This window comes from Myotis myotis, unplaced genomic scaffold (genome assembly GCF_014108235.1).
Source record: "Myotis myotis isolate mMyoMyo1 unplaced genomic scaffold, mMyoMyo1.p scaffold_m19_p_2, whole genome shotgun sequence".
Lineage (NCBI taxonomy): Eukaryota > Metazoa > Chordata > Mammalia > Chiroptera > Vespertilionidae > Myotis > Myotis myotis.
Genome location: NW_023416324.1, coordinates 216,372,334 through 216,390,968, shown reverse-complemented (window position 1 = coordinate 216,390,968; position 18,635 = coordinate 216,372,334). Strand labels below are relative to the sequence as shown.

The window sequence follows — 18,635 nt, the reverse complement described above, 5'->3', positions numbered from 1 at the left end:
GCCCGGGCTCGCTGCGCGGCGCTGGCTCCAAAGTGCGTCACGGGCACCGGCCGGCTCCTCGGAGGCCAGGGCGAGGCTGGCGCGGGGCCAGCGCGGGCCGGGCCAGGGGTGCCGGGCCGCCTTGGGGCGGGGACCGGGCGTGGAAGTCGCTCTGGTGGCCCGGCCCTCGGCGCGCGGTGGGGGGCCCCCCAGCCGCGGGGCGCGCGAAGGCGACACTGGCTCTGGGCCCCCCTCGTTTCCTCCCGGCGGCGGGCGAGATTTCCTCCCGGGGAAACGCGCGGCTCCCTCCCGGGGGCCCGCCCCGCCCCGCTCCGCCCCCCGCCCCCTCCCTGGCTGGGAAGCCGGGGCCGGGAAGCAAGTGGCAGGGGCCGCGGAGCGCTGCCGCCCACTCACCCGCCATGTGACGCCGCCTCCTGCCAGCAGCCCCCCGCGCCCCGCGCACCATGCTCCCGCCGGGCCCCGCGCGCCCGCCCGCGCCCCCGCCCGCGCCGCACCCCGGCGTCCGCAGGCAGGTGGAGCCGCCGGGCCAGCTCCTGCGCCTCTTCTGCGCCGTCCTCGTCTGCTCCGGGGAGATCGCGGCGCTCGCCGACTTCTCCGGTAAGACGCGCCCCCGCCCTCCCGTGCGCCCCGGGCGGCAGGTGCCCAGGTGAGCCCTCGGCCCGGGGCAGGCGCCCGAGGGGGCTCGGCTGGGTCGGATGAAAATTGGGGTGCGCTCCCTGCCAGTGTTCTTGCCTGCGGTGAGCCTTTAGCATCTGGTGGCTGCGTGTGAGGCGGGGCGGGGGGGGCGCCCCCACCCCCACCCCCATGGAAGGGGGGTCACCTGTTTGGAGCTGGTCGCCGGCTGCGGACCTCAGTTTGCCGGCGTCAGCGACGCCTCCGAGGTGCTGTGGGCATGCGGCTCCTGGAGCCCAGCCTATGCCCAGCGCGGGAAAGGCACGTGCGGGGCCCCGGGTGCACTGGGCTAGCCACCCGCACCGTCCGGGGCGCATCCAGGGAGACCGGCCCGGGCACACCTGACCCGAAGTCTGCCTGCCAGCGGCGAGGGGACCCCGAGGGAATGGAAAGTCGGGGGAGGTGAGCAGAAGCTTACGGAACAGAGAGGAGCCTCGGGGTGGGGGCGGGGGCGGGGGCGGGGGCGGGGCCTGACTACCTCCGAAAGGTACCAGCACCCCCTCCCTTCCCAGTCTCCCTTAAACCTAAGGACTTTCTCCATCCAGCCACCCATGAGGCTGCTCCTCCGGACACTGGGGCCGGGGCTGTAGGTTGGCACCGAGGGAGGGTGGACGAGGGTCTGGCGCGGCCTCTGTGACCGGTCCTTGCCTGGAGTCACCACCCTCCTCCCCTGTGGTCTCCCTCGGGGAGCCTCTCCCAGCCCAGGAAGCAGCTCTGAGCCCCTCCCCTTTCCAGCATCTTCCGCAAGGCCAGGTTTGCGCGTCCTGGAGGGCCTGCCGGCAGGGGCTTTTGTGGTTAACTCGGGGTGAGGGGAGCTGGAGCCCCGGCCTCCTGCGGGCGCCCAGGACGAGGCGGGCGGGAGCTCTGGAAACCAGAGGCGAGTTGGGTTTCTCGTTTACTCACAGAGCCGGTCATTGTTAGCCCAGAGCCCTCTGGTCAGAGGTTCTTTTCTCTGAATATTTAATATCAGGGCAGTGTTTCCACCTGGCAAAGGAAGCCAAGATATGCCAATTTGGCAAGCAAGCCTCCGTCCTTAAAAAAAAAACAGCCGCTGAGGCGGAGGGCAGGGAAGGCTCTCCCAGCGAGTGAGCCATGGACTTTTTTGGGAAAGGACTCCCTTCCCCGATCGGGAAGTCCTGCGTGTGCCGATTGCAGCGGGGAGAGCAGCTCTGCCTGTTGGAAGGGGAGAACTGAGCCCACAGGCCCTGGTGACATCACTGCGAGGGAACAAATACCGCCGCGGGGAGTGCGTGTCACCGGGAGATTGAGCAGATCAGGGACACGGTGCCGGCGGGTCCCCACCCAGGCGCGGCCCACGTGCGGCCACTGTTCCGAGGGTGGACCTGAGCCACGGACTGGAGGCTGCTCCCTGAGGGCGTGCTCGCCGGACACCCGTCCTTCTAAACGGCCCGCCTGCGTGAGAAAAGCCATTTCCTTCTGCTCCTGGTGGGAGCCTGCATGGGGTGGAACCCGCCCCAGCCAGTGGGGGGGACGGAGAGGGGGGAGGGAAGGCCGCCAGCCTCACCATCAGCCGGGCCCCCAGAGATCCCAAGACTAGGGAGAAAGGTCAGGGCCCTTTTGTGGAGAAGAAAACGACCCCCCCCCCCAACCACAGAGGCACTGAGGCTCTGTCTGAATTCTATGGGGGCGGCATCAGACACGGGAACAGGGGCTCCTGCAAAGTGGGTTCATGTGACTTGAGCCTCAGGGACCCCTGACCACGTGACGGGCAGCCGCAAGAAGCATCCTGAGCTCCCAGGTCGCAGGCTGAGTGTGCCGTGTGCCGTGGAGGTTTTTACTCAAAGCGGTGGGTGCAGACGTCACCCCCGCCCCCCCCATGCCACTCCCCTGGCCTCAGCCCGAGGCCTGCTTTCCTGGGGGCGGGCAGCCCTGTCCCTGGGCATGAACTTGGGGCGGCCCCGCCCCCTGGGGGACGGACCGCTGGGGGACAGGCAGGCAGCTTTCCTACTGGAGGGAAACGCCAGAGACCAGCCCAGGGAGGCTCGAGGGAGCCGGGGACCCCTTGACTTGCGAAGAGGGGGATGCAGGAAGGATGGTGTGTCCGCGTGAAAGAAAGTGCCGGAACATCCGGTCCCGGGGTGTCTGTACAGGAGGGAGCAGTGCAGGGCTGGGGAGTTACTTAAGCCTTTCTCATCTGCACCTCCCCCTGCAGCCTCTGGGGGCTGTCAGCTGGGGCAGCTTTCCCGGGTCATTGATTTTCCCTTTGCCCGGGGGATCCCAGCATGGATCTCGCTGGTCGTAAGCCCGAGGCTGCATTGTGAGTCCTGCTCATCCCCTGAGCCTGCTGGGAAGGGCTTCAGAGCCTCTCTCCCTCGCCCTGAGGGCAGGAGATGCTGCCAGCGTTAGGAACACCCCCAGGAAGGCCAGAGCGGCTCCCGCAGAATCAGCGTCCTGGACCCCGACCCTCAGGTCCACACACAGACGCACTGGGCGCCCTGTGGGCGGGCTCTGCTCCTTGGACTGCGTTCCCCAGTTGCGGGTTTGGCCTGCGAGGTTCGCATTGACCACGATGAAAAGAAAACACAGAAATATCCCAGCAGCCGCATCTTTGCTCCAAGATCAAGGCCAGGGTGAGGCTGAGCGGAGGGAGCAAGGGAGCCTCTAAGTTTCGCCTTAAAGGGCGATGTTTCAGCCGCGTCCGCACACTTTGTTCGCCGTCCCCGGTTCCGTTTGTGTTCTGGGTGTCTTTGGTGGATTTTTTTTGTGTGTGATGGTTTTAATCTCGTCGTCTCTCTGCTGAGGGCAGGCGGGGTCCTCTCTCCCTGCTTCTGCTCACTCTGTCTCTCCGGCCTTTCTCCTCACAGAAGGCCTGAGTGATGGATGGGCTGTGGAGAGGGTTGGGGGAGCAGGGGAGGGTGGGGGAGCAGGGGAGGGTAGGGGCAGGTGAGGGTAGGGGAGCAGGGGAGGGTGGGAAGCAGGGGAGGGTGGGGGGCAGGTGAGGGTGGGGGAGCAGGAGAGGGTGGGGGGGCATGGGAGGTGGGGGGAGCAGGGGAGGGTGAGGGGAGCAGGGGAGGGTGGGGGGCAGGAGAGGGTGGGGGGCATGGGAGGGTGGGGGAGCAGGGGAGGGTGGGGAGCAGGTGAGGGTGGGGGGCATGGGAGGGTGGGGGAGCAGGGGAGGGTGGGGAGCAGGGGAGGGTGGGGGGAGCAGGGGAGGGTGGGGGGAGCAGGGGAGGGTGGGGGGCAGGAGAGGGTGGGAAACCGTTCTTGTTCCCACTTGGATTCCTCAAGAACGCCAGAGTTCAGACAGAGCGGTCGGACGGTGTGTTTACACACTTGGCGTGATCCTGGGGCACAGCTGGGAGTGTGGGAAGAAGAGGGAAGAAGGTGAGGACCAAGGAGGGGGCGGGGCCGCTGAAACCTTCCCGCCTGGCCTGCCCGATTGTCCCCAGGCCTCAGAGAAAGACCTTGAAGGCCGGCCTCAGCGGCGCCCTCCTCCCTCCAGTGCAGCCCCTGCAGGAAGTGATGCCTGTGAGCAGACACAGGTACACAGAGAGGTTCCGACTCCCAGGCAGCCAGCTGGGAAACAAGCCAGTGGGGCCAGGCTGGGCCTCGGCCTTGTGGGTGCTGAGTGCAGGGCCAGCTGCCTGACCGTTCTAGACGGTTCATGGGGTGCCAGCCCTGTGTCAGCTCCCCACCGAGCAGGCTGACCTTTTCCGGTTCCTTCTTCACTCCTTTCCTCACCACTGCCCAGCCTGGGCTCGGGCTGGAGGACAGTCCTGTCCCTGGCGCGTGTGCCCACAGGCCTGCCTCTCCGGCAGCCTGGGCTCGGAGTCCACGTCACCTTCACCAGGAAGCCAGGCTGAGACCCACCACGCTACCCCAGGCGGGTGGTGCCTGGGCACTTGGCAGAACCAGACACTCGAATACTCCAGCGCAGCAGCGTCACCAGCACAAACCCCGCGAGGTGCTTGGGCGTGGCAGCCTGTTGGTAGGAACACACAGTCCAGACCTGCGTTGCAGGGGCTACAGTCGCGGTCAAAGCAGCCGAGTTCTCACAGAACCGCGGGACTGTAAACACGGGGACGGGAGGAGAGGCTGTGGAGTGGGCATACTGGAAAAAGAACCAAATGGATCTGCTAACTTTACTGAAACTGTGTGTTCACGAAAACGGTGTTGGAGTTGAAAGCTCAATGGACAGATGTCACTGAGCGGAAGAGAGACACGGTGAACCGGGGGAGGAAGCGGGAAAAGTACCCAGAACGCGGCAGGAGAGGTAAAGGCGTGACGCACGTTGGTAAGGCGTGGAGGATGGAGTAAAGGCTCGGCCTCCTGCAAATCCTGGGACGCGAGGTGAGGAAAACCAGGGCAAGGCAGCTCCCAGAGCAGCCCTCTCTTGGAGTCATTCTCAAGAACGAATGAAAGGTCCCGATTCACGCGTCCCAAGCAAGTAGAACACATGGACGCCTGTAACGTTGATGCTATAAGACCCTGAAAACGAAGTGCTGGTCTTGGAACCGTTGAAGAGGGTAGAGTACATAACCAACAAAGCCTTTGCAACAACAGCGAGAGCAGAAGCCGATGACATATTTCCCAGGTTCTGAGAAAACTGCCACCAACGCAGAACTGAACCCCTAAGCCAGCTCTCGCTGCAAGGTGCACAGGAGGCGCCGACGCTGACGCGTCCTCCCTGAGAGATGTGCTAACGGCTGTGCTTCAGGAGGACGGACACGGGGTCTGGAAGGACAGACGGAGATACAGTGGTGAGCACAGAAGTGGTACAACTTCGGGTGCTCTGTACGCACGTCCTGGCTGCCCTCCCTCAGCGGCTCTGCCATACCCCGGCCTCGAGGCCGTCTCTAAGGAACCCAGTCCTTTCAGCAGCTGCAGCCAGAGACAGTTTGTGTGTGTGTGTGTGTGTGTGTGTGTGTGTGTTGTTTCTTTTTTTTGTTAATCCTCACCCGAGGATATTTTCCCATTGATTTTTAGAGAGAGAGGGAGGGAGGGACAGAGAGAGACCACAACGTGAGAGAGACACATGGATTGGTTGTCCTCTGCATGGGGCTGCAACCGGTGTGTGCCCTTGACAGGAATCGAACGCAGGACCCTTCACTCTGGGCTGTTGCTCTATCCACTGAGCCAGGCCAGCCAGGGCAGGAGACAGTGTGTGACTCAGTTGAGCTCTTCCGCTGACTGACGAGCTCCCCCGGCGATACCCGCCCCCCGCCCCCCCAGGTGGGCCGCGTGCCCAGGTGACGGCACTGGGGCATCTGTATGAAACAGCAGGAAATGCCAGGGCGCCCAGGAATCTGAGGCTGTGCTAACTGTGAGCCAAGTTACCCTGAGAGGCAGCCCTGTCCTGGGCAGACTTCCTTCTCCGTGGGCTGCGGCCACACGGATAACAAGGGTTTGAGGCATGACTGATCGCCTGGGCGGGCACAGTCCGCAGGTGTGTCCAAACCACAGCGCTTGGCACCGAGCTGTGGGAGTGTGTCCACAGACCTGCCAGGCAGCAGGGCCCCGGCCTGGGTGCCACATCCCCAACCTGCATCCCGGACCCCGGGTGTCCCGCGCTCGCGGGGCCCTGAGGTTGAATCCTGCACCGCAGGCTGGGGAGTGAGAGGACGCTGTGGTCAGCTTCACGCTGAGGGCCGAGCTCCGCACACACCGGGGCCAGGCCACGCTGAGACTCCGCACGCAGGCCGCGGCGTCTGGGATGTATGTTTGCAAACCGTCTGACTTCCCGGCGGCCTCAGATGTCCCGTGAATACCAATCGCCTCGTTCGGGGCGGGAAGAAGAGGGAGGACGAAACCCAAGAAGGCTCTGTGAGGCCGATCTTGAGTCCGGAGGAGCACAATAGCGGGCAGTCCCGTTTCGAGTCCGTCGGCATTCCTGTGATGACTACACACGAGGGCCTCCCCCTGTGATGTGGGGGCGTCTTCGGGGGAAGAGCCCTTTCTGTCTGCACGGCCTCCGCGGCCTCCCAGCAGCCTTGCCGTCCGAGATGGGACCCTGTGCCCGGCCCTCTCGCTTTCTCCCGACTTGGAGGACTTTTCACTCTTTTCGGGCTCAGAGATCATAAATCTCCATCCCGTAGAGCTAGAAACGGCGGACCAGCCCGAGCCCTTCCCTCTCCGCCTGTGGGGGGCCAGGTGGGAGGGGAAGGCTGATGTCATCCGGCCGATTTGTTGGGCTTGTGAGGCTGTGCTGCAAGGCGTGCGCACGGCACACAGTCCCTTCTCCGTGAGAAATACCGCGCACCTGAGCCAGGGTCAGGCCGACACACCTCCTTCTGTCAATACGACCGTGACCGAAGGGACGGTCCTTTTGAAACACCTGCCTCTCTTCTCGGAGGCCCGAGGGACTGACACGCCTCCCAAAGCTAACAGGCCCGGCACTCTGAGGCAGGTCACCCGCCCACGGCCTCCACACGGAGGGGGTCCCAGGCCCCGGGGCTGCGGGGCCCCCGTGGGAACCGGTCACACACGCTGTGCAGAATGTCACAGAGCACACCTGTGGTCCGTTTTGCCTCCTTAAACCCCAAGTTCAAGTCCTGATTCACCCCCCCTCCTTTTGTTTTTGAGCGAGGCGCCCCAGCATTTTTTCCAGGATTATTTAAAAACAGCTTTATGGCTCCCGAAAGCCATAAACCCACGTTTTGAGGTAAAAGGTCTGTCTTTGTCTGATTGTTCAAGGCAGGGAAGGTGGCCAACCTCCACCAAAAATGCTGCCCGGCCGGCGTGGCTCCGTGGTTGAACGTCAGCTTTTGAACCAGGAGGTCAGGGTTCGATTCCCGGTCAGGACACATGCCGGGGTTGTGGGTTCGATCCCCAGTGGGGGAACGTGCAGGAGGCAGCTGATCAATGTTTCCCTGTCATCATGGATGTTTCTCTCTCCCTCTCCCTTCCTCTCTGAAATCAATAAAAATATATTTAGAAAAGGAGACAGTGGGAGGCCCAGAGAGCCCAGAGCCCAGAACCTTCCTTCACCTGACAAGCCAGGGCTGCCTGGCTGCTCACATCCCTCTGGCTCACGCGGGGACCTCCTCGCGACGCTGTCCACGTGTGCCCCCATCTGCGTTCCTCCTGGGCGGGGGGACAGAAGGGGAGCCCCGGGCGGGGCTGGGGAACCGGCACCCTCAGCCCTCCGCATGCTCAGTAAACAGCCATTTCCCAGACACAACGTGCAGGAATGGTACAAAGGCTTCTTCACGCCCTCCCCGGATTCCCCGAATGCCTCGTTTACTGCCACGGCTTTATTGTCCTCTGAGTTGCCAACGGTCCTCCGCTCCTAACCCTAAGAACAAGGGCTCTCTGACCCGCCCCGAGCAGCGTCAAGCTCCGGGGGTTACGGCCCCGCGCCGTGTTCTGAGCCACAGGCCCCGCTCGGTGTCACTGGGTCCCGGGATGCACGGCAGAGCCCGGGGGAGCCCCCCGCACCGATCTCCGTCCTCAGGTCTCCATCTCCGAGACCCGACCAGCTCCCGGGGTCTGTCCGCCGTGACCTGCCTTTTTGAAGGCGGCCAGGTGGTCCTTTTACCGACTGTCCAGCTGGGGTTTGGTGGGGCTTCTCATGATTCTGTTCTTAGGCGTTTGCACAGGACCCGCCCGGCCGGGATGCTGTGCCCCTGTGCGCATGGCGCCCCATGAGCCCGGGAGCCCCGGAGCTGGGAGGACTGACCGGCTTCGCCCCATTACTCGGGAGCCACGCAGATGCTGTTTGCTTGTTTGTTTAGTTACTAGGGGCCCAGTGCACAAATTCATGCACCTAAAAAGGAACTGTGGGCTGCGAGGCTGTGGTGGGCACAGGGGCAGGTTTGGCCCATCCTCCCGGTCCCTCCCACCGTGGCCCCTGGTCCCCTGTCTGCCGGCAGCCCCACTCCCACCGCCGCCGCTCCCACGCACTGACGTTGCCGGTCCTGCTTGCACCCACTGACGAAGCAGAGCGATTGGGGCCAGCGCCATCAGCGGGTGCTGCCCCGATCGCCCCTCAGGAGCAGGGGGAGGTGGAGAAGCCCCCAGGGGCAATTGGGGCCGGCAGCCACTGCTCACACCTGCTGACGGCTCTGGGCACTGGCAGGTGTGAGCTGTGGCTCTGGCGCCAGCAGCAGGTGCAAGTGCTGGGTGGGACTGTGGCACATGGGAGCAAAGAATGTTCAGTAACCACCAGAGGCTCAACCAATGACAGTGACCGGTGCCCCGCCTTGGTCTGGCGCCCCCGCTCACCTCCACCTCCCGCCTCGGCTGACGCCCGCCATGTTCCCTGCGTGCCTCCTGGTGGTCAATGCATGTCATAGCGACCAGTTCAGTTGTTTGGTTGTTCCACTGTTTGGTCTATTTGCATATTAGCCTTTTATTATATAGGATTTATTTATTTGTTTAATTTTCACCCAAAGAGTGAGGACATTTTTTTCCCCACTGATTTAGAGGGAGTGGAAGGGAGGGAGTGGGGGAGAGAGAGAAACATTGATGTGACAGACACACATCGATTGGCTGCCTCCCGCATGTGCCCCGACCAGGGCTGGGGGTCAAACCTGCAACTGAGGTACGTGCCTGGGACCAGGAATGGAACCCAAGACCCTCTGGTAGGAAGGCCGGTGCTCTAACCACTGAGCCGCGGGCCAGGGCCGCAGGCCTCTTAGATCACAGATGTCTCCATCAGCCACGCGTGCCCAGGTTAGTTAACTGGTCCCTTTAATTAGCAGCTTACCTGGCGAAGCTGTAATGTGGACGCAGGAGAAGCAGGTCTTAGGCAGTGGAGGGAAGGACCAGGGTTCTGGAGCCGGGAGCATCGGCTGGGGACCTGGTGTGGGAAGGCACCGCCATGCAGCTCCTGGAATCGGGATGAAGCCAGCGTGGGAGCTGGCGTTTGGGCTGGAAAGGGCGTGGGTTCAGGAGCGCGTGGGAGGGGGACTGCGGGGTCCCCTGTGGCTTGTCCGAGGCCGTGGTCGCTGCAGGGCGGGGCCCTCAGTGTGCCCTCCAGTCCTCCACCCTGGACAGAGCAGCTCCTCCCAAGCGCTGGCCACCTGGCAGCCCGTCGCCTTTTGGGGGGACGTGAGGGGGTTGGTTGCTGACTTCCAAGTCAGTCCCCGACAGTGGCTGTCAGGACGATGCCGGCCCCACACGCTGGGAGCTAGGCTGTTGCCACCTGTTGTTTATCTCAGATCAGAGGAGTCTCACCGTCTCAAAGGGCGAGAGCTTCGCTTTGCTGCCGGCTCACAGCTTCCACCTGTCACGGGTTTAATACCTTATTAGAACTTTACACCCTGTGCCTGTTTCTTATCAATTAAGATGATTGGGGTGACACCGGTTCATAGGATCATATAGGTTTCAGGTGGAATGTCTTGCTTTTCTTAAACTTTATTTCCCAACTAGAGGCCCGGTGCATGAAATTCATTTACACCCCTCCAACCCCCTGAACCCCCTGAATCCCCCCCCCACACACACACACACTCTCCTGTGAGGGAGTGCTGTCGGTTCTCTTAAAGCGAAGCCAAAGAAGGCGCTCGCTCAGACCCTCCATCCCGAACCCTCCCCTGAGCCCGCGAGGAGGCGGAATGGAGACCGGGGTCACCAGCCCGTGTCCGGCCCGGCCGCTGGGACAGTGTTTGCCCCGTTTCCGCTTTAGAGACTCCTGCTCCGGGAGCTCCTAGGGAACAAGGCACACGTGCCCGGCCGCGTGGCTCAGGGGTTGAGCGTCGACCTATGAGCCAGGAGGTCAGGGTTTGATTCCCGGTCAGGGCACAGGCCGGGTGGCGGGCTTGATCCCCAGTGGGGGGCGTGCAGGAGGCAGCCGATGCATGATTCTCTCTCATCACTGAGGTTTCTCTCTCTCCCTCCCTTCCTCTCTGACGTCAATAAAATATATTTAAAGAGAAATAGAAAGGAAAGGCGCGCCGGCCCCTAACAACTCGCCGTGACCTCCCAAGGAGCTGGCGGAGGGCCGCGGGCCGCTCTCCGAACGGCCTCCGAGGTCAGAGGACCCGGCTTCACTGTCTGGAGGGTGACGTCCCGTGTCCTTTCCCACTTGGCGGGTGAAGCGGCCGGCGCGGCCCGCGGCCCGCGGCCCTCGTTCCCGCGGGGAGCGCATCGCAGGTGCCGGTGGCCCCGGCCTCAGGAGCGGCAGGTGGGGCCAGGCCGCCCCCACACCGGCTGCGGCTGCGAGCGGGGTGCGGGCCCTCGCCTTCCGGCGGCCAGCTTGCCGAGCGGTTCTGAGCGCCTTTTGTTGTGCCCGGGGCCGGAGCCGCCGGCTTGGCCGAGCCCAGGCAGAAAAGATCAAGTGTCCAGTCCGTGCCTGCGCCTGCGGGGCCGCTGAGAGTCGCATCAAGTTACCAAATGCTCCGCTCGCACTCGAGGTTCGGGGTTACTCTGCCTCCAAAAGGAAAGAGAAAGCGACCCGTTTCGGGGCGACTGGGGGCTGATCCGGTCACGGACGGGTGTCCCTGAGTCACCGCGTGGGCCTGGAACCGGGTTGCCCGACGCGGCGTTCCCTCCCTTTCAGGAGATTTGAACCCGGTGGTGGAAAAGGCACGAAGGGCTCCTGGCAGGCGTGTCAACAGTGAAATAGTGAGTGTAAATCCTGAGAGGCCATTCAAGCCCCGGCCGGGGGCCCAGTGGTCAGAGCACCGGCCCTCTGGACCGAAGGGCTGTGCGTTCGGTTCCGGGGAAGGGCCTTTGCGGGCTCCATCCCCAGCCCGGTTTGGGGTGCGTGCAGGAGGCAGCCAATGGAAGCGTCTCTCTCACAGTGATGTTCCTCTCTCTCTCTCTTTATCCCCCCTCCCCATTACGCTCTAAAAAAGAAAAAAATCAATGGAAAAATATCCTAGCGTGAGGATTAAAAAAAAGGAAGATTGCTGTTGGGGCCCAACACTGAGCGTTTAGAGAAGTTTTTAATCATTGATCGCTCTCCCTGTGTGTGGGCTTGTACACACATGTATGTTTACATGTGTTATAAAGTCCTCTTCAGCGGGTCTTCCAGCTTCACTCTGATATGGCCACGGAGGTGCCACTTGGAGAGGCGTCTGAGGTGACAGGGTTTACTGCCCTCACCCGCCCGCAAGGGCGAGGACCCCTGGGCAGTGCCGTTCGGGGGTCAGGTGTCCCACACAAGCAAAAGGCATGAGACGGTTATTGGTGGCTTTGAAGGACCCGGTCACAGTCAGGGGACCCCAGGAAGGGGCCTCGCCACAGGGACCCCCTCGTCCCACTGGCCTCCTGGTCACGGCTCACAGCCTGGCAGTGGGGACGTCGAGGCATCAGGAAACCAGGAAGTCTTAAAAATGGACAATACATCCCGGCCACGTGGCTCGGTGGTTGAGCATCTACCTGTGAACCAGGAGGTCTGGGTTCGATTCCTGCTCAGGGCACAGGCCCGGGTTGTGGGCTCGATCCCCAGTGAGGGGCGTACAGGAGGCAGCCGGTCCATGGTTCTCTCTCATCGTTGATGTTTCTCTCTCTCCCTCTCCCTTCCTCGCTGACATCAATAAAAATAGAATTTTAAAACACGGACATACAGTCGCAGAGAGAGCCAGTGGGTCCTGGTGGTGAGGGCAGTGCTCGTTTCTCAGGGCGAGTCACAGAGCCGGGTGGTCAGCGCTCGCAGTGTAGGCAGCCACCTGCAGGGCCGCTCTCTCCGGGTGGACGAGGACTGTCCCCCGCGCTCTGGCCTTCCCGCACCTGCTCCTGAAACGGTGGCAGCGCACGTGCGGCAGGTTTGTGGACTTGGCCTTGGAAATGGCGTGCGTGTGGCTTGAAGAAAACCAGGGAGTTTGACTGTCAGAGAAAAGCTGAGTCTGAGAAAAATCGGCCGGACTCTGGGGTCCGGGGATCTGTGGGCTGAACGCGGGTGCCAGGGGCCAGCGGCCTGTCCGAGCGGCCCTGGCGGGTCCTGCAGGAGCATCTCGCTCGTTCCTGTGCAGATGCTCCCGTGCACCCTTGGACCCGGGACGCGGGACCCGCGGCGTCGCGCCAGCACGAAGACGAGCCCTCTCCGGGGCAGTTGTGTAGAAAACGAAAGCCAACGTCACCTACTGTTCCCCAGCTCTTCGTCCTCAGGCCAGACCCGGCAAGGCAGGCCCTTGCCCTCTTCTGGGCCCCTTCTTCCAAAGTTGGGGCTCCCGGTCACTCTTCCTCTCCCCCCGACCCCCGCTCTCCTCGGCGGTGACCTTGACCGCCCTGTCCCCACACCAGGTGCCCTGCTTCTGCTGTTTCTATCGCCTGCCCATCAGCCCTGTGAAGCAGGCCGAGCTCCCGTTCTACAGACGAGAAAACTGAGGTCTAAAGAGGTTGTGCTCAACGTGTCCAAACGCATCTGATCCAGGGGGTTCCAGAGCCTGATTCCCTGCATCGTAGCCTGCGGCCACCCCCTGCTTGGACACTTTTGATCCTGGGCCAGCGCCTCTGGCGAGCCACACCGGCCTGCCCCGTCCCACCCGCTCTCCCACACCCACCCGTGTGCGGGCGCTGCTGCCTGTGAGGCCACCCCAGCAGGGCCCACCCGCCTCTGCCTTCCACTTTCCCTGATGCAGTTTTTAAAAGTCAGTTGGGGAAGAGTGAGGCTGATGAATGAGTTCCCTGGTCCCTTTAATCTCCTTAGTAATTGAACTCCCTTCAATTACGGCTTTTCAGTAGCAATGTCTTCAAGAAGTGACTCCCCCAAGGAGGAGCGAAGGAGGCATGAGATGATGCCAACTCCACCATCACAAACCAGTAAGATGTGTTTGGCGAGTCTTTGGTTCGCCTCGAAGTCCTGCCAGCCTTCCACTCACCACAGGAACCTGCTCCCTGGTAGGTCGGCCGCTGCTGAAACCAACCCTCGCACGCCTGGGAGGAATGACAGGATAAAGGGTTATTTCCTGCTCGTGCCTCCATCTGGCGTCTTTAGAAGATGGGGGAGGCTGTGCTCCAGGCTGTCACTCAGGGACCCAGGTTCCTTCCCCCCTGTGCCTCGGTCATCTTCTGCATCCCCAGAGTCTGTCCTTGTCCCCTGCATCTTCCCCACGTGGCAGCAGACGGAGAGAGGGAGCGAGTGTCACCGGGGCCTGCAAGTGGCAGATGCCACTCTGCCCTCTCCACTGGCCAGACTTCCGCTGTCCCCTGGACTGCAAGGGGACTGAGCCACAGCTCCCCCCGGGGGCGCCCAGAGAAATGTGTGTCTCCGCCCCATGGAGACTCTCGGGTCCTTCCGGTGGGTTTTGGGGCCAGGATCTGAGCGCATCACTTAGGAGCGGTGAGAGCTCCCCTTGGCCGCCCCATGTGACCCCCAAAGTGTCTGAGAAGCAGGCTGGTGCTGTTGTTCAAGTTTTGGTACCAAACCTGGGATGAGAGAAAGGCCTTAATCCGAGGTCTCAGTTCACTTTCAATGCTCCTGAGTCGGGGGGCCGGGGGGGGGAGCAGCCACCAGCTCTTTATCTGCTGTGAGGCCGGTCCTGCCCCCCCCGCCCCCCGCAACACTGACTCACCGCTCCCGACGCGTGGGCTGCCCCCTCCCCGGGCCCTCGCCACTTCTCTAAACACGCTCGCAAACACGAAAGAAAAAACACCCTTTTCTGGAAAAGAACCTGAAACATGTAGCAACACCTTGGAGAATTTGAGAATAGAGGGTGTAGCCTCTTATCTGAACGTTAATGGGGGGGGGGAGGCGCCGCTTTGTTATTTCTTTAAAGAGGGGGAGGCAAGGACAATAGGATTGAATTCCACCCTCTTCCCAGAAGCCGTTGCGAAATGGGCCGGCGGTTCGGGGACTTGGCAGGGGCGTGGGCAGCGCCGATGTGCTCCCTCCTGCGCGCAGTGGCCGCGCGGCCTGGCGACTGGCCTTCGTGGGTTCTGGCCCCGGAGGAGGAAGAGGAGCGGGAGAAGGCCAGCCTGGGCCTCTTCTAAACAGCGACTTCTTGAACCTCGATCGTCGGGGGTCGGCCATGGTGCCGGCCGTGCCCGTCACTGGGCGCTTCTGTAGAATGGGTTTTCCTTGTGAATGTGACTCCCCGTGTCGGTGTGAGGACGGAGGGGAGCTCCTGCCGTTCTTGGGGGTCTGTTCCCCAGAAAGTCTCCATCTGCCTTCAAAAAAAGGGAAACCTGGCCCAAGCCGGTGTGGCTCAGTGGATAGAGCCTCGGTCTGCGGACTGAAGGGTCCCGGGTTCGATCCCGGTCAAGGGCACAGGCCCGGGTTGCGGGCTTGATCCCCAGAAGGGGGCCGTGCAGGAGGCAGCTGATCAGTGATTCTCATCACTGATGTTTCTCCCTCTCTCCCTCTCTCATCCTCTCTGAAGTCAGTAAAAAAATACATTTTTTAAAAAGTAGACGCCTCTAAGATGTGCCTTTTGGGACAGTCCTTGAGCTAAGTTCTAGCCGTGGCCGTGGCTGTGGCTGCAGAAGTTTCACTGACAGGCAGTGGGGGTGGGGGTGTGGCCAGGAAAGAGAGTATCTTGTGTTAAACGCCAGCTGCATGGAGGCCTCTGAGCCACGGAGCTGATGGCGGGTCTCCCCCCTCCCCCCGCAGTTCGACACGGTCAGCAGAGCGTTTCCAGGCCGTTCCAGGCTCAAGGATGGGTTTCCTAACAGCGTGCCCGTCTGCCTTCTCTCGGGAGCAAATATTTGCCCACAGCTGTAATGTGGGGACTGGCCAGGGGTGTAAGAAATAAAGCATTTCCACCACCACCGGGATGGGCCACGTGGTCCAGAGGGAACGTCCACAAAACGCTGCGCACGAGCCAGCCGAGGAGCCAGGTGGAGAGGCCCAGGGCTAGGGTCTGCGTGCTTGTGCCCCCCCCCCCATTCGTGGTTTAAAACCGTAACCCCCAAAGGTGATGGTGTCAGGAGGTGGGGCCTTTGGGGCGTGATAGGTCAAGAGGGAGGAGCCGTCATGAATGAGACCACTGCTCCCGTTACATAAATGAGTTTCCCAGCCCGGCCGGCGTGGCTCAGTGGTTGAGCGTCCACCTATGAACCAGGAGGTCACGGTTTGCTTCCCGGTCAGGGCACAGGCCCGGGTTGTGGGTTCCATCCCCAGTGTGGGGCGTGGGGTGTGCAGGAGGCTGCTGATCAGTGATTTTCTCTCATCACTGATGTTTCTATCCCTCGTTCCCTCTCCCTTCCTCTCTCAGAATCAATAAAAATACATTAAAAAGCAAACAAAAGAAACGTATGCTGCCATGTGCCCACCATTAGAGAATCAGACAGCACAGACTCATCGCCCCAAAAATCCTGTGCTCCCCCGATGGAGCCTCCCCCCAAGCCCTGGGGCCCGACCCTCTCACGTCCGCGTGGCGCAGCCTTTCCCAGGTCTCATGGCTGGAACCACACGCGTGGGGCCTCCTAGACGCCCCTTCCACTTGGCCACGTGCCCTGCGGGTCCCCGTGTCTCCCGTGCCTTCACAGCTCATTGCGCTTTAGTCCCGGACGGACCCCTCGTCGGTCGTGGGCCCGTCCTCCCAGAACAAGAACGGGGTGGGGGTGGGGGGCAGTCCTCTCGTTCCGAGGGGAATGGTCCCGTGGAGGCCCAGCCCTGTTTCCTGGGACGGACGACACGACAGACGGAGGAGAGAGGCAGTGGCCCCACGCTGGTGACTCAGTGTGGCCAGGGGAGGATGGGGAGACGAACGAGACAGCTTTGCTGTTAATCCTCCCCTGGGGGTATTTTCCCGTTGATTTTAGGGAGAGAGGAAGGGAGGGGGAAAGACAGAGAAACATCGATAGGTCGCCTCCTGCATGAGCCCCACCAGGCCCCGGGCTGGGGAGGAGCCTGCAACTGAGGTACCTGCCCTTGACCAGAATCAAACCCAGGACCCTTCGGTCCACAGGCCGATGCTCTATCCACTGAGCCCACCGGCCAGGGCCAAGACAGTTTTAATGGCGGTGTGCAGAGCCACGTAGGGGCGCCCGGCTGGGAGCTTCAGGCGGGAGCTGGCCGGGGGCAGCATCGGGCTTCCCAGAGCTCCCTGAGCGGCCGCCGTGGGTGCGGAGGTCCCACGAGGGAGCTGGCCCTCGGAGCTCCGGCTTCGTCGGGACCCACCGTGTTCCCCGTGAGGACCCTGACCATCTGCTGGACCACGGGGGTGGGGTGTCTGCCTGGCCCTCCGGGTCCTGGCGGGGGACACAGAGGGGGGGCCCCACAGGCGGGACCCTGACTCCCGCGCTGATGTCTGTGCGGCCTCCCCAGGGAGCTGACGCGGGGGCCGACTTCGCGGCGTTGAGGGCGGGCTCCGTGCGCGGCCAGGGCTGGTGAGAGCTGGGTCTGGGCCATGGCCGTGAGCTCGCCCGCGTTCACCCTCAGACACTCGCTGGCTGCGCGTGAGGCCGGGGGACACTGGGCCGTCCGGTCCCTCCTGCCAGGGCTTCAGGGGAACCCACTGGCCGGGCCTTGGCCCAGAAGTGGTTCTGGAGGTTGTGAAACCGACGGGAGTGACTCGGTACGGCCGTCCCTGTGGGAACCCGGCGGTTCTGACGCTGCCTTCCTCCCCCACCCCCGGGGCCGAGGGCTGACCCCCCCCACCCCCCCGCCCGCCTCCCAGAAAGTCCCTGGCTCTGCTCCCGGCCGCCAGGGACTGAGGTGTGAGGAGGAGGAAAGGAATCCACGTTCCGGCCGGACCTCCTTCCTCCTTCCTGAGAGGCAGCCAGGCTGCCCGCTGGCCAGGCCGTCCATCCTCAACCCTCGGGGCCGTGGCCCTGTCCACCAGCCAGGCCGTCCACCCTAAACCCTCACGGCCGTGGCCCTGCCCACCAGCCAGGCCGTCCATCCTCAACCCTCGGGGCCATGGTCCTGTCCACCAGCCAGGCCGTCCATCCTCAACCCTCGGGGCCATGGCCCTGCCCACCAGCCAGGCCGTCCATCCTCAACCCTCGGGGCCCAGGTCCTGTCCACCAGCCAGGCCGTCCATCCTCAACCCTCTGGGCCGTGGTCCTGCCCACCAGCCGGGCTGTCCATCCTCAACCCTCGCGGCCGTGGCCCTGCCCACCAGCCGGGCTGTCCATCCTCAACCCTCGGGGCCGTGGCCCTGCCCACCAGCCAGGCCGTCCATCCTCAACCCTCGGGGCCATGGCCCTGCCCACCAGCCAGGCCGTCCATCCTCAACCCTCGGGGCCGTGGCCCTGCCCACCAGCCAGGCCGTCCATCCTCAACCCTCGGGGCCCAGGCTCTGTCCACCAGCCAGGCCGTCCATCCTCAACCCTCGGGGCCATGGCCCTGCCCACCAGCCAGGCCGTCCATCCTCAACCCTCGGGGCCCAGGCTCTGTCCACCAGCCAGGCTGTCCATCCTCAACCCTCGGGGCCGTGGCCCTGCCCACCAGCCAGGCCGTCTATCCTCAACCCTCGGGGCCGTGGCCCTGCCCACCAGCCAGGCCGTCCATCCTCAACCCTCGGGGCCCAGGCTCTGTCCACCAGCCAGGCCGTCCACCCTCGGCCCTCGGGGCCCAGGCCCTGCCCGCGGCCGGGCTGAGGGGGAGCGGGAGGAGCGCCGGGCGGCTGGGAGCCTGTGTCCGAGGCTGAGGCTGTGACGGCCACACCTGGAGGGGGAGGCACAGGTTCCTTCCCTCCCAGACCAGAGGCTCCGTCTGAACCAGGGGTCGCAGGGCCAGCTGCCCTGAGGGCCGGGAGGGTCCCCCAGCGCCGGTCACTCCCGTCCTCACACGCGTCCGTCCTCTGCGTCTCCTCCTCCGAAGGACCCGTCGTGGGCTGTAAAGGCCCGTCCACCCCGCACCCCCCCAACAGCGACCCCTCAGGGCCCGGGCTCCAAACAAGGCCACGCTCTGAGGTCCCCAGTCAACATGGATTCGGGGGGCACATTTTTAAAATATATTTTTACTGATTTCAGAGAGGAAGGGAGAGAGAGAGAAACATCAGTGATGAGAGGGAATCATTCATCAGCGCCTCCTGCAGGCCCCACTGGGGATCGAGCCGCAACCTGGGCCTGTGCCCCGACCTTAATCGACCCGTGACCCCCTCCCGACCCGTGACCTCCTCCCACCCGTGACCCCCTCCCGACCCGTGACCTCCTCCCACCCGTGCCCC

General features: G+C 63.3%; 1 protein-coding gene across 9 annotated transcripts in view; it reads left to right on the top strand.

Annotated features, from left to right (window-relative positions):
- The window catches only part of EVA1C (eva-1 homolog C), a 38,825-nt gene continuing 20,190 nt past the window's right edge, over positions 1-18,635 (top strand). For 2 of the 9 annotated variants that reach the window (XM_036349704.1, XM_036349703.1), the window contains exons 1-2: positions 13-597; positions 13,258-13,416. In XM_036349704.1, the coding sequence (XP_036205597.1) occupies positions 444-597; positions 13,258-13,416 (313 nt within the window). In that variant the 5' untranslated portion in view covers positions 13-443. Of the gene's footprint in view, positions 598-13,257; positions 13,417-18,635 lie in introns of all 9 variants that reach the window. The other 7 variants (XM_036349707.1, XM_036349709.1, XM_036349706.1 and 4 more) reach the window with 7 other exon arrangements.